At 33.8% G+C, this 14,469-nt stretch overlaps 1 protein-coding gene across 1 annotated transcript in view; it reads left to right on the forward strand.

The window, feature by feature from the left end:
• The window catches only part of CSMD1 (CUB and Sushi multiple domains 1), a 2,488,924-nt gene that overhangs the window by 634,329 nt on the left and 1,840,126 nt on the right, over window positions 1-14,469 (forward strand). The window contains exon 3 of the mRNA XM_027840340.1: window positions 13,399-13,511. Within this exon, the coding sequence (XP_027696141.1) occupies window positions 13,399-13,511 (113 nt within the window). The remainder of the gene's footprint in view (window positions 1-13,398; window positions 13,512-14,469) is intronic.

Consider the following 14,469-nt stretch of genomic DNA (forward strand, 5'->3'; position numbering starts at 1 on the left):
GGAAGGAAGGAAGGAAGGAAGGAAGGAAGGAAGGAAGGAAGGAAGAAATAGAAGCCACGTGGCCATTTGCTTCTTTATAAGCTTTAAAATTTCTGTTTCCTGTTTCTTAGCAGTCCATATGAATTTAAGAATACAACAGAATCTTCCTGAAAGTTAAATTTGAGGTCAGGATAACCCAAATCACAGATGGTAGAGTAGAGAAAAGCACACCAGATATTGAATCCAAAATTAGAATGAGATTCCTTATTTGTAAAGTGGTTTCTTTTGTGGGACCAGATATTAGATTTTGAAATCTTAGACAAACTCATGAAAACAAAATAAAATTTAAAAAAACCTGAAATATACTAGGACACATTTAAAACTGGCTTTTCAAAAGGCTTTCTAAAAAGACAAGCATTAACATATACATACATACACACACACACACACACACACACACAGACAATAATGATTCCTTAAGACAAACATATTTTTCCTTCTCATTCTCTGTTCTTGTCTTGCTTTACTTTTGGACCCAAGGACTGAGTTGGAATACAGTCCCTAACATTTGCAAGAAATAGGACAATGAATAGTACCTCTACTTCCATGAACCTGCCTTTCCTTATCTGTAAAACTGGAGATAAAATTACCCTAGTATCTACCTCACATATTGTATGTGTGTGTGTATGTGTGTGTGTGTGTAGCTATTGAATGACATAATATTCATGAGCACTTTGTAAACCTTGAAATTCTTTATCTTAGTTTTATGGGTTAGAAAATTGTCCTATATAAATATGATGTTCATAGTGGCATAGATTTCGAACTCAAAGACTTGATCCAAAGAATTCCCTGAATCCATGGAAGTAGTGGTGACAAAGAGCTACCATGACTTTATCAAGAACAGTTTGTTCCAAACAAAGTTCATTTCATTTGTTTTTTTTTTCTTATTAAACATAAAGGTACCAAATTGGAGATCAGGAAAATGTTTATAATCATTTACTTACACTTTAGCACAAGATTTGGTATTATTTTTGTTAACAAGTAGAACAGATCTAATACCATAAAACTGTTAAGGAACTGGTTGAAAAGTCAAACTCAATGAGTAGCCATTAATCTTTTTGGAAAAATGTCCTCAGTGTAGTACCTTAGGTATCCATCTTTGACCCTATGCTATTCAAGTGCTACCAGTGATTTGTATGAAGGCATAGTTGACATTCTTATCAAATGCAGGTCACAGGCAGCCGGTTATTCAGTCAACAAGCATTTATCAAACACTTACGTTCCAGGTACTGTGTAATACCTAAGGTTACAAAAAAAGTCAACTCAACAAGTATTCATTAAGTGCTTACTATGTGAAAGTCACTTTGCTAAGTGCTGGGGATACAAAGAAAAGACAAATAAAATTTTCATTCTCAAGGATTCCACAATCCAATTAGAGAGAAAACATGTTAATATCGAGGTATATCCAAGATGCACAAAAATTTGAAAAATAATCTCAGAGAAGACATTAGCAGCTGGGGAATGAGGAAAGGCAGCCTGCTGAAGGTGGTGTTTGAGCCGATCCTTAAAGGAATCAAGGGAAACTGAAAAGCGGAGGTTGGGAAGGAGAGCATTCCAGCAATGTAGGACAGCCATTGCAAAAGCATGGAGATGGATGAAGGAGTGAAGTGTGTAACAGTTACATAGCAAGTAGAAGTCCAGCAAGTTCACCAGTGTAGCAGGCTCACAAAGAATGTGGGAGGGAGGAAAGTGTAAGAAAACTAGAAAAGCCCCAAGGGGCAAGGTTATAATGAGTGTTAAATGGCAAACAAAAGACAATATTTGATCCTTGAGGTAATAGGGAACCACAGGTATTTCTTGAGCAGAGGGATGACAAGGTCATCCCTATGCTCTAGGAAAATTACTTTGGCAGATGAATAGTAAATGAGAGTGCAGATACACTTGAGGCAGGAAAATCAGTTAGATGACTGGTACAATTAAACAAGGCTGGGAGGATAGCTAACACAAGAAACCAAATACGTCTTGAAAGGCTAAAAGATTATTTATTACTTCCATCTAAAGGTAAATCAAAAGGCAAAACCCTTTTGTGAATTGTCTTCTAGTTCTTGGGAAAAAAACTTTATAACTCAGAAAAATATGCCTCAACTTATAAATGGACAGGAACTACTAATGAGAAGTCAACCTGGGTTTTTGTTTTTTGTAGTTGATGCCTATACTTCTGCTGTAGGGCATGCAACTTATACTTGTGTTAAAAGAGCACACTTGAACACGAACAAAGTATTGTTTTTGCCTATGAATAAGTGGGACCTAACAAAAAAATGTTTAACACTTCTGTACCTGGTTTAGAATAGACTTACTAAATGTAGGAAAGTTGTGGGTAATGAACATTAAATTATGCCACTGTGGTCTGGGTTTCCTTGTCCTTTCCATGAGAGAGTGAAACTAACTGAACTTTGAAATCTCTTCCAGTTCCAAATCTTTTGAATAAAATAAAATAATAATATCAAATAAGACAGGGTGAAGTAAGACCTTGGAACCAGGAAGGTCAATTTCAAGTTCTGCCTTTTATACGTATTAGTTGTATGACAATGAGGAAAATCCTTAACATCTAAATACTGCCAGTTAGCTCTCAGGCTCATAAGTGATAGCAGGGTTGCCATTCTGCATGGGTTAAAGGCGTTTCCAAGCTGGGAGCTACCTACATTTATGAAATTACTCTTTTATTATCCCCCCAAAAATGTTCCACATAAATAAATAAATATTTATCTGAAAGATTTGAACTTCTTTTACTGGAATTGGAGAAATATTACATTCATGAATAAAATTATCTAGCATGAAGACATTTACTGTGGACATCAATTTAATAATGATAATTATTGATAAATTAATACTTATTATTTTAATAAGCAGTCATGACTTTGCCATACTTCTGATGCTATCTCATAGACACATTGCTCCACCAAGCAAATACTGTTATTCCATCTCTGAAACTCAGATTTTTGTCATTCAGTCATTTCAGTTGTGTCTGATTCTTCATGATGCCATTTGGAGTTTTCTTGGCAAATATACTTTAGTGGTTTGTCATTTCCTTCTCCAGTTCATTTTACAGATGAGGAAACTGAAGCAAACAGGAGTACTAGTGACTTGCCCAGTGTCACATAGCTAGTAAGTGTCTAAAACTGGATTTGACCTCAGGAATATGACTCTTCCTGTCTCTGTGCCTGGCACTCTATTCACTGTGCCACCTTGCTGCTCATGAAGGTGCTCTAGTCCCTAGTCCCTAGTTAGAGAAATATGTAATGTTTAAACAAAGGATAATCTGAGATGGTACAAATGAAAGAGAAAACAGCTTTAGATTTGGGACACCTAGATCTCAACTTTCCTAATAAATATTTGGAGCAAGCCATTTCCCTTTTCAATACTTTAATTTCTTTATCTGCATGGATTTGAAAGGGTTAATACCACAGGCTTCTCCCAGCTCTAATGTCCTACAATTCTATCTCAACCATTTGATGATGAATTACTCAAACATCAGAAACAGATAAGGTAATACAATAGAGTATAATATCTTTTGTAAAGTGTTCTGATATTTATACAGTACAGTGGCTCAAAAGGTACCACCAATCTGAGGTCACAGGGACTAGTGAACTTCATAAATTCCTTTCATTTACCTGTCCTCAGAGACTGCCCCAGATTCATTGCTCTGGCCTTGCTTATATTAAACAGGGAACTTGGCTGCTGAAGCTTCAGTTCCACTTATATCTCAGATTTGTGGGATCAATTCTAATGTTTGGCTTAAGTCTACAGTGTCTTCTCTGGTGAAGGAGGAGAGAGAGTGAGCTATTGGGAGAAAGTGAATGAGTCAAAAAGAGGTGGGAGAAAAAGCTGCACAGAATACAAACATGAACCAGTTATGGAGCAGGTAATTTTAATCATACACATAAAGAGAAAGTTAATCAATGAAAAATCATAGAATAATTAAAATCCGTTGAGATATACAAATATGCTACATTTATAATAGGGATGCTTATTAGCTATTTTGTATTTTACCTCCACTGAGAATAGACTTTTCAATGTGTAGTGAGTATTTTTCTTTCTCATGGTTTCTCTCTCTATTGGTGAATCTACTTGTATCCCTGTCGCTGTCACTTTTGGAGTTGTTGCTGCAATTGCTCTGGTAACTAAAACCCATCTTCTCGGGTTTCGGGAACACACTGGCTACCTTGAATTCTCAAAAGTATGTGTACAAAAGTAAAGGATACAAAAACTTAGCTCAATCTCAAACATGCCCAGAAGGCCAAGCATATCTTGACTGGTCTAATGAGGTGAATCTCTGGTCCCCTACCATCTCTCTAGATATCAGAGTCATAATTTCACCTTAAGACCAAGAGAAGAAGCCTAAAAGGCAGGGATTATCCTTTTAATATATCAAAAGAACTCTGATTCAGCAGCCAATTAAATAAATATTGAATATGAAGAGCCCCTCTCTACCAAGCATCAGCATGACCAGTAGATGCTACATTCAAAATTAAGTTTCCATAAACCTCTTCCCAAGAGAATTTGTTGTCTCTTAGGACATTTTGCTATATCAATGATTTCTCTTCAGATTAATATTATATTTGTTTTCTATTAAAGATACTACCTTATAATCCTAATCATTTTTCAAATGATGTATTAACTAAAATACTTCCTTTCCAAACTTGTAGAACTGAGCACCCCCATCTAGGAATTCCTTTCTATGATAAGTTCACTTATATCTGTCCAAATTTTCTATTTCTAACAGTAGCATTGACAAATTGATTTGGGAAGGGCACAATTATCACTTAGGTTGTCAATCTCAAAAATTTAGTAATGTTCTTCAAAAGGTTTCATTTTATAGTCTGTGGATAAATTAATCTAGATTGGCCATCCCATTTATAAGTATAATGGTGTTACAATTCACCACATAAAGTATTAAATTCTTACTGCACATAAAACAATTTCCTAAATGGACTTTTTTCATATTACAAGGAGCCCTAGTTCTAGTAAATGAGGATTTGGTGAAGAAACTGTGTTCACCTTATTTATATCTCATGTCGAGTTTTTATCAACTTCAATCCAATCAAGAAATTGATGCATTGATTAAACATTGATCACTGCAAATCAAGCATTTTTGATTTCTCATTGAAGGCCCTGGGATCCCAATATATATGTATGTGTGTGTGTTTGTGTGTGTATGTATATACATACATATACATACACATAAGCACACGCATGTATACATATATGTACATATGTACATTTATGTATGTATATCACAGAAATTGTAAGCTATGGTTCAACAACCAAGAGCCAGAAACTAGTACAGGACTGTTGAGGTTACAAACCAAAACATCAAAATGTAAAGAGTACAAAAAAAATCAAAATATAAAGAGTGTGAAAAATTGAAAACTGAGCTTATGGCCTAGTTAGCAAGAATTTACAATTTAAATATTTTAAGTAAAATTTAAATATTTGAAATTGTATGTTACTATATGGTGATCCTTGTCAACCCCACACATTTGCAAAGCACTAGGATAACTAATTCCCCTTCTCATATTGTCTTCCCTGATGAAATGTAAACTCCTCAAGGGCAGACTAATAGATTCTTTTTTTGCTTTTGAATTCCCAGTGCTTACTACAGTCCCCCTGTCAGATAATCAATGTGTAATAACTGCTGGTTGATTGATTGCTTCTTATACTATTTTCATGAATATCATGAAATAGAAAGTTGGTTTTAGGGGTATTGACATGACTATCAAAATCACTAGATATGGTATTTCTTATCACTTATTGTCTATGATAACTATATTTATATATATATGTACATACACATACATTATATATATATTCATACATACATACATATAAAGAGGCAAAGACACACAGAGAGAAAGTTTTTTGATTGTCATTACACTTTAATTTTAAACCTTTAAACTTGGGATAAACATTGTAGAACTAAGGTTCTACTTCTATGAGGTATTTAGAGTGGTCCCAAATTCGTATTATCCATTTTTAACTCCTCACAGTTATTGATCCCTATTACTAGATAACTGAGGCTATAGTCTACTTTGAATGTTGCATAACATTCAACAGTGATTCTACCTAGAATCTTTTAATTTCCATATTGAACTTGTCATTTGGTTTTCATGATTTAAAATTCTATTTTTGCTAAAGTTTTCAGATTTTTATTAAATAAGATATTTTATTTCCTGTACAGCATCCTCTTCTATATAAACTTAGGCGAGGGCAATTTCTATTGCTATGTGTACTAATTGGTCAAGTAAAATATATTACCACACAAACTAGAGGCATGTGAAGTCTCTTGCATTTTAATATTAATCTATGTTTGAAATAGGAAAATCATTGATTGAAATTTGAAAGTCTATGTTTTTGTTGTTGTTATTGTTTTGTTTCTTAGTTAGTGTATCATTGTAATAAGAATCATTCCCTGTCATGATGTGGAAAAGAGGCTGGATTTAGTCTTAGATAACATGAGTTCAAATCTTGGCACTTCCATTTAGTATCAGTGTGAATTTGGACAAATTAATTAAGCTCTCCATCCCTTACTTTCTTCATCTGTAAATCAGAACACTAGAGTTGGATGGTCTCAAATACGACTTTTAGCCTTAAGTCTTATAATCATCTGATTCTCATATGGACAAAACATAATCAAATGTGAATCACATTTACATAAACCAAACTTTAAAATTTATGTCATTATTTGTATTAAAAATGTAGAGTGGTATGGTTGGTATGGAGATAAAAATACTAGGGGATGAAGATTAAATATGATTGTCAATGATTTGGTTTACTATTTAATCCACATAACCATAACTCTATCTAAGGCCTTAATGAGGCCTTTTTTCTGCTTAGAGTTTTCCTGAAAATTGTTTTTATTTTTATTTGTTTTCTTCCCTTTAAACATCATTACTTAGAGTATTCAGAGTTGTTATATTTCTGACAGTGATTTGGGTATCTTGGTTGGTATGGCACAACAAAATATTTTGGTTGTTTCCAAATGCAATTCATCCTAGCAATTTCAGGAGAAATGGAAGCAGAAATAAACTTGTTCAATTCAGAATCTCATGTTTCTGCACAGTGAACATGTACATAGAAAATAGAAGGAATGCCACAAATCATTTCTTGGTTACCTAGCAATCATTCATCTCTGGCAGGTGTGCTCTGTCATTTACCCTGATAGTTAGATGTGAGAAGGGAATTGCTTTTCTTTCAGTAAAAGATACAGCTAATGAGATTTTACAGGACATCAGGGATACAACTAGAAAAAGATAGAAAGACAGGGACATGTTCAGAGTGCCATTAACTACACTTATTCATTGACAACAAAATTGATTTCTTACTGCTACCCCTTGTTCCCTTTTCTTCCCTAACTTTTTCTCCTGGCTCATTCATTCATTCATTTAGCACACATTTGTGGACCTCCTGGTGGATAATTAAGCTGACAATAAAAGAAAGCAAAAAAAAATAAAAACAAAAACAAAAACATAGGATCAAAGAACTGGAAGGGGCTTTACCAAACATCTATTCTAACATTTAACTGAAGCCTAGCCTCTGTACATCATTCTTTTGAATCTATTCTAGAAGACAGCTGATGGTGTTTTGGATATAGCCCTGAGCCTGGAATTAGACAAGTCCTAAATTCAAATTAAACCTCAGACATTTTCTAGCTATGTGACCCTGGGTAAGTCATTTAACCTTTGTTTGCCTCAGTTTCCTCAATTGTAAAATTAGGGTAATAATATCACTTACCACACAGGGATATTGTGAGGAGCAAATGAAATGGTATTTGTAAAAGAAAAGTGCTAGTACAGTTGCTGGCACATAGTAGGTGCTATATAAATGCTTATTCCCTGTCTCCTCTTCTTCCTCCTCCCCTCCTACTTCTACAATATTCCTAACTTGTCAATTATAATCATTTAGAAAGTGGCAAAAATAATTTTCATGATTATGTCATATCCTTTCATAAATCTCTAGGTAGAATTACTTTCTGGGCACAAAGACAGACCTCCTCATGGTCTGCTGAACTTAACTGCTACAGAAATAATCAGGAACTGTCCCAGATTGTTAAGATGCTCAGTAAGATCACCCACAGCAATGGGAGATGGAGGAGTGGGGGAAAGTACAAAAGTATAAGATAGGCTATACCTATTAAGGTTCATGTGTTCATATTGTGTCACTTTCAATGAACGAAACAGTCACGGACAGGCAAAATCCCATAGCCAATGAAGTACCTGTTTCAATGAGACATATATCATGATGATATTGGAAGAATGCTTTTGTGTAAGTCAATGATGACATGTTAGACACAGAAATGGGGAACTGACTGGTTAGCACTGTGTGATTGACATGCTAATATTAAACATCATATGGACCCTTAAAGTTGAAAGGAAGCATGGATGCAATCTAATAGTCTTCCACTCAGCAAAGTCATTTCTTCTAAGGCATTTCTAAAAGATGGTCATCTACTTTCTGTTTGAATATTTCCAGTAACTGGGACTGGAAATAAGGGTATATCGTATTATGAGCTGGTCTATCACCTTGTTAGGCATTCTTAATTGTGAGTAAATTTTTATTCTGAGCTGAAACTTGCCTTTCTGTGATCTATTTGTTCTAATTTTATGGTCTGGAGAAAGATAGAAAAAGTCTGTTCCTACTTCTACAGGAAATTTCTTCAAATATCAGAAACATCAGTTATTTTTCCCTTTAATTTGCCTTATTAAGGCAAAAAAAAAGAGTATCCAAATTTTTTGATAGCCCATTGTATGATGTAATTTTCAGAAATTGAAATAACTTGAATAATCCACTGCATTTTAGGAGTGTTCTAATTGTTGGAAGTTTGGGAGTGCCCAGTTTGCTCTAATTATTAAGAATGTTTCACTTACATTGAGATTATATCTATCTCTCTGCAAATTCCACTCAGTATTTATACAAAAAAGAAGTTCAATACTTCTTCCACAGGATATCCCCATAATCTGGGATGTGTGATACATGTTAAACAACCTACTCTCCAGAAAAAAATAAAATGTATATATGACACACTTTTAAGTTTAATCTGAATTATCAGCATTTTCCATCACTTTCTTAAGTCTAGAACGGGGATGGGGAACCCGTGGCCTTGAAGCCACATGTAGCCCTCTAGGTTCTAAAGTGCAGCCCTTTGACTGAATCCAAACTTCACAGAACAAAGCCCCTTAATAAAAGGATTTTCCCTGTAAAACTTGGACTCAGTCAAAAGGCTGTACCCTCCCCTGGTCTAGACAATAAACAAAACAGTAAATCAGTCCCTGTTTTGTAGTATTTGCTGATATCCAAAGATACTCATTCAGAAAATTTATGAACTGGCTCTAGCACTCCATTGCTTGTAATAATGAGGTATGGCTATCATGTCATGCCTGAGTCTTTTTTTTTTCTCCAAGCTAAACATTAACCCTTCCTCTGAAATGATAGGATCAAGAGGATCCTTCACTTTCTAATTGAGATACATTCTGGTATATCAGTGATCTTCCTTTAATGTGGCACCAAAATCTGATGAAAATATTCCACATAAAGTCAATACAGTACATAGAACAATGAAGCTCTCGCTTCCTAAGTACTATGGTAGACACTTTGGTTTATTTAATGCAATCTAAACTAACTTGAATTTTTTAGCTGATATATTTTACTTTTCATAGAATCATAAGGAAAGTAAAAATAGAGCTGGAAAGGATCTCAGAGGTCATCTAGTCCAACCCTCTAATTAAGTCTTGTCTCTTAACTTCCTCAGACTTTGTTCATACCATAAGTTGTACTTGTGAAGTTGTTTTTAAATCCATGTAAGACTTTAACTTTATCTCTACTAAGTTTTATCATACTGGTTTTGCTCCATCATTATAACCAAATGAAGATTTTTTTGGCAGGGGGGATCTTGACTATATTGCAAAATTCATTTCCAAATTTTGCATTATCTTTAAATTTTATAAGCATGCCATTTTCTAAAAATCTTTAGTCATGTAATTTCTAAAATCTGAAGATGAACATAGGCACTATCTCTCTAATTCTTTATAGTATATGGAGAGTTATAACTCTCTCTAGAGCGATATATATAGCTTACAGTAATTTATTTAGGAACCAAAGATATTAAGTCACTTGCCCATTGTCACATAGGCAGCGTAGGCATAGAGGCTAATAGATTCAGAGCTGGAAGAGACTTACAGAGGTCATCTAATATAATTTTATAAAGGAAGAGACTGAAGTTAGAGACTTGCTGAAGGTCACACAAGCAGGAAATGACAGAAATAGGATTTGAACTTGAGTCTTCTGACTCCAAATCAATTACTCTTTGTACTATGCTATATGTATCAGATATAAGACTTAAACATTGTATTTGGCAATCTACAGGAAGGAAGGAAAGAAGGAAGGGAGGGAGGAAGAAAAGGGAGGGAAGAAAAAAAATGAAGGAATTAGAATATTTTGAACAATACAGGTATGAGAAACTGAGAGGTGAAATTCCAAGCTGAATAGTTTGCTCAACAAGAAAAATAAGAGAAAAGAAAACAAAATACATAATAGGAATGAGTATGGCTTTTGTCATACCAATAATATCCCATAGTATCTTTATATCAAGTGCCAGAATTTGATATCAGAGACCTCTCTTTGGCAGACTGTACCATATGGGAACCCAGTATGACTCAGTGGAATTACAACAGAATCAAAATTCACGTGCCATCGGCTTCCATCCTACCAACATAACTGATTTCCTTTTTTTGACAGACCATATCCATATGGCACATAGTCTTAATTGGTGTAATGTAGCTTAACAGTCATGTGTATGTTCCAGATATTCAAGACACACTTGTTGAGTGACTCAAGATTGAGTGAAAACTCCCAGTTATCTTAAGAACTAAAGAAGCTCAATGTTGTGGCTATGGAGCATTTCAAAATGCCATGAAAAATCACACATGTAAATAATATTTCCTAATTATATAGGTTACTTAACTATATATTACTATTACTTAGTCCTTATAAAAAAAGCTTTGCTATATTTTAATGTATTTAAAACATCTGGGGTTATTATACAAAATTATTAAAGTGAAATATCTTTCACAAATTGGCATATTATACCTAAAGATAGAATATTGAGGTTGTAAAATAAATGAATATGTAGAGATGTGAGAAAAGTCCTTAGAGATCTAGTTTTATTTACAGGCATAATAATCCAGTGCCTTATGAAATGACTTAAGGAAAATCAGGATGGCCCTTAACAACTACCCCACTTTCAACATGAAAGCTTTTTTTGGCATATTTTTTGGCATGCCTTACATTCCTGCCTTGGACACCCTTCCTTATTGTTTTCAACAGGCACTGTTGTTTCAGGCATTGTGTTCCAGGCATTGTGTTCAATGTCTGTATGCTCTTTAGGTAGGTCCTTTCACTTTCAGGGTCTTTGTTCTTCTCTGTACAGTGAAAGGATAGGACTAAATGTGGCCCTCCAGTTTGAAGTTTATGATCCTATCATCTCCTTTACCAGCAATTCTTGAGCTTTTTTTGTGTGTCAAGGGTGCTTAGACAATCTAGTGAAGCCTGTGGACACCTTGTCAGAACGACTGATTTTTATTTTTTGATTTTATTTCTCAGAATAGTATTTAAAAAGTCTAAAATAAAATGCATATGATACAAAGGAAATTACACTAATATATATGTATTTAAAAGTTAAAGAGGTTTATGGAGCCCAGGATAAGTAACCCTCTTGGCCTATATGGCAGATTCTGAAAATTCACCAGTCCTTGCACTTGTATGAGGCTTTGCAATTCCTTAAATTGAAAAAAACTGTGATAGAAAACTAATTTTAAGCTATTATGTGTCAAATACTGTGCTAAGTTAGATACAATAAAGCATCTGCTCTTGGAAGAAATACAACTGAAAAAAGGGGGGAAGAACAAAAGAAGGAAACAGAAAGAAAGAAAGAGAAAGGAAGAGAGACAGGAAAAAAAGAAGGAAGGAGGGAGGGAGGAAGAGGGAGAGAGGGAGGAGAAAATGTGTAATTTTGTTTTTCATCCTTTATAATTATCATCTATTTAATCATTTTTATTTTATTTTTCTAAGTACTATGAATAATAATAGCCCTGTTTGGACAGCAAGATCTGTTCATTTAAGTCTAGAATTATATTCAGTAGAATGATTAAGTGATAGAATAACACTGCTTTTATTGAAAAATAATGCAATTGTCTCTATTTACACCATGAGTATGAATTAATCTGATGTTAAGATATGATGCTGGCATTTTAATTTTTGTTAGACATTTAACTCTGTCATTTTCTTTATTAATCCATTGTTAAATTACATTAGAATATAATAAGCTATGTTGAATGACTTTAACACATTGATTCTACTTGTAGCAACTATAATAAATATATAGTAGCATTAACTATGCCAGCAAGCCAGAATTATTCCTCCTGAGGATTACTCTTAAAGTAAGTTTCAGCATCATCTCTGTCTTCAGCATATTCTCTAGGTGTTCTGTTCTGACTCAGAATCCATAGGTAAAATTGATCAAATCTTGCCTGTGATTATTAAAGTTTACTGTGGACTAGACATAAGTCTCTCATCTTGAGAAAGAATTTACCTGGAGAAGACAGAATACAATTTTTTTTTTCTGGATGAGGGATTTCTGATAGCCTATGCCCTCTGTCACATCACCCCAAACTTTGAAGGCAACTCATAATAGCTGTGAGAAATAGACACTAAAATCAGGCTTTTTTTATTTCCTCTGAGTTTTGTTGACTTTTATTGAGCATCCTCTTCAAACAATCTTGGTCATCTGGTTCTCTAATTGTAATAGGCAAGAATCCATAATTAAAAGATGATAGGGTAAGTTATGGTTGAACAGAATAACAATGAGAAGTGAGAGGGAATTGACTAACAATGAAGGGAGACTAAAGAAAAATCCTGAAGAATGATGATTGAAGATGATGATGATGATGATAAAATAGTATTCATAATTATTAACTTCAGGTATTCAGCAAAGTTTATATTGTTTATGGTTTTTAAGAAATTATTCAACCCTTTAATATATTTGACTAATATTTCCTTCTAAGGAAGCTGAAAATATATACATTTTTGGCTCAAAAAGTAAGCTTCGGTTATACAAAGGTCAATTGCCAGGCACATCTTCACCATTAGCCATGTGAACTTGAGCTCCCTTCTCTTCCTCTCAATTTTCACACCTGTAATATGAGGAAACTGGACCAGATGATATCTAATATCTGTTGTTCATTGATTATTTCCACAGTGATATGCAATAAGTACACAAAGGTACCAGGTTATATTTCTAGATTAGAAGCTACTTCATTAATAAATACACAATTTCCTAATTGCCATTCTTATTTTTTTTTTATTTAGATTATCAGGATTTCAGCTGCCATCATCTATAGTGAGCACAGGCTCTATACTTACTCTCTGGTTCACTACAGACTTTGCTGTGAGTGCACAAGGTTTCAAAGCCCTTTATGAAGGTAAGTTATTTGGTTTTTTTTTTGTTTTCTTTTTTTGAGCATACTGTTCATGTTTTGTGGGATTTTGGTTTGATTGATAAATATGGTTTTGGCTCTGAAGCTATACTGCTTTTCTGATGAATATAATTTTATGTTAGTGTTATAAAACTGGAAATAATAGTCAGCAATTTCATATGACTTACCAATGTGACACACATGTAGCTGGGCTTTTTCCCCCCCCAAATGTTTGGTTGGCTTAACACAAAATATATTTTTATACTATCCAGATTTTTTTTCTCTCAAAAAAAAATTTCTGGATTTAGTGGCTTGTATTTTTAGAATTGCAATGTGGTATTTTCAGAAGTTTTGAATACCAATTAAGAGCACACCTGGTGTGTGAAATGAGATCTTAAAAAATAATTTAGAAGTATTTTCTTGATATGTTGTGGACAATTGTTTGGGTCTAGAATGCTTAGATAAAGGAGAATGTCACTTGGACTTGTATTCTGTCAAAGTTGAAGTTTGAACTGAAAAATGGCATTGCTGATCACTGTTTCATTGTGATTATTTTTTTTTTGCCTTTCTGTATATATTGATTTTGTACTTAGATGGTTAGAGAGATATATAGAAATGATTTTACCCTGTGATGAGTAATCAAACAAATGGACACTCTGTGATTAAAGTTGAGTATCTGCTAAAGGAAATCATTAAAGTGACTGACATTTTTGCATTATGTAAGGAAATATTCATTCTGTAATTCAAAGGACACTAAAACATCAGGTGTACAAAAACACATATGCTTCACTGGCCATAGCCATTAAATTATATTCCATTGATTTTGAAATTATTTTCTCTTTATACATATATAGATGTATAAAAGCAAGTATATGCATATATGTATATATGTAGCTAGATTAGAAAGACTAATAGATGATAGATAGATAGATAGATAGATAGATAGATAGATAGATAGATAGAT

Source organism: Vombatus ursinus, unplaced genomic scaffold (assembly GCF_900497805.2).
Source record: "Vombatus ursinus unplaced genomic scaffold, bare-nosed wombat genome assembly UNPS02014841.1, whole genome shotgun sequence".
In the NCBI taxonomy this organism is placed as follows: domain Eukaryota; kingdom Metazoa; phylum Chordata; class Mammalia; order Diprotodontia; family Vombatidae; genus Vombatus; species Vombatus ursinus.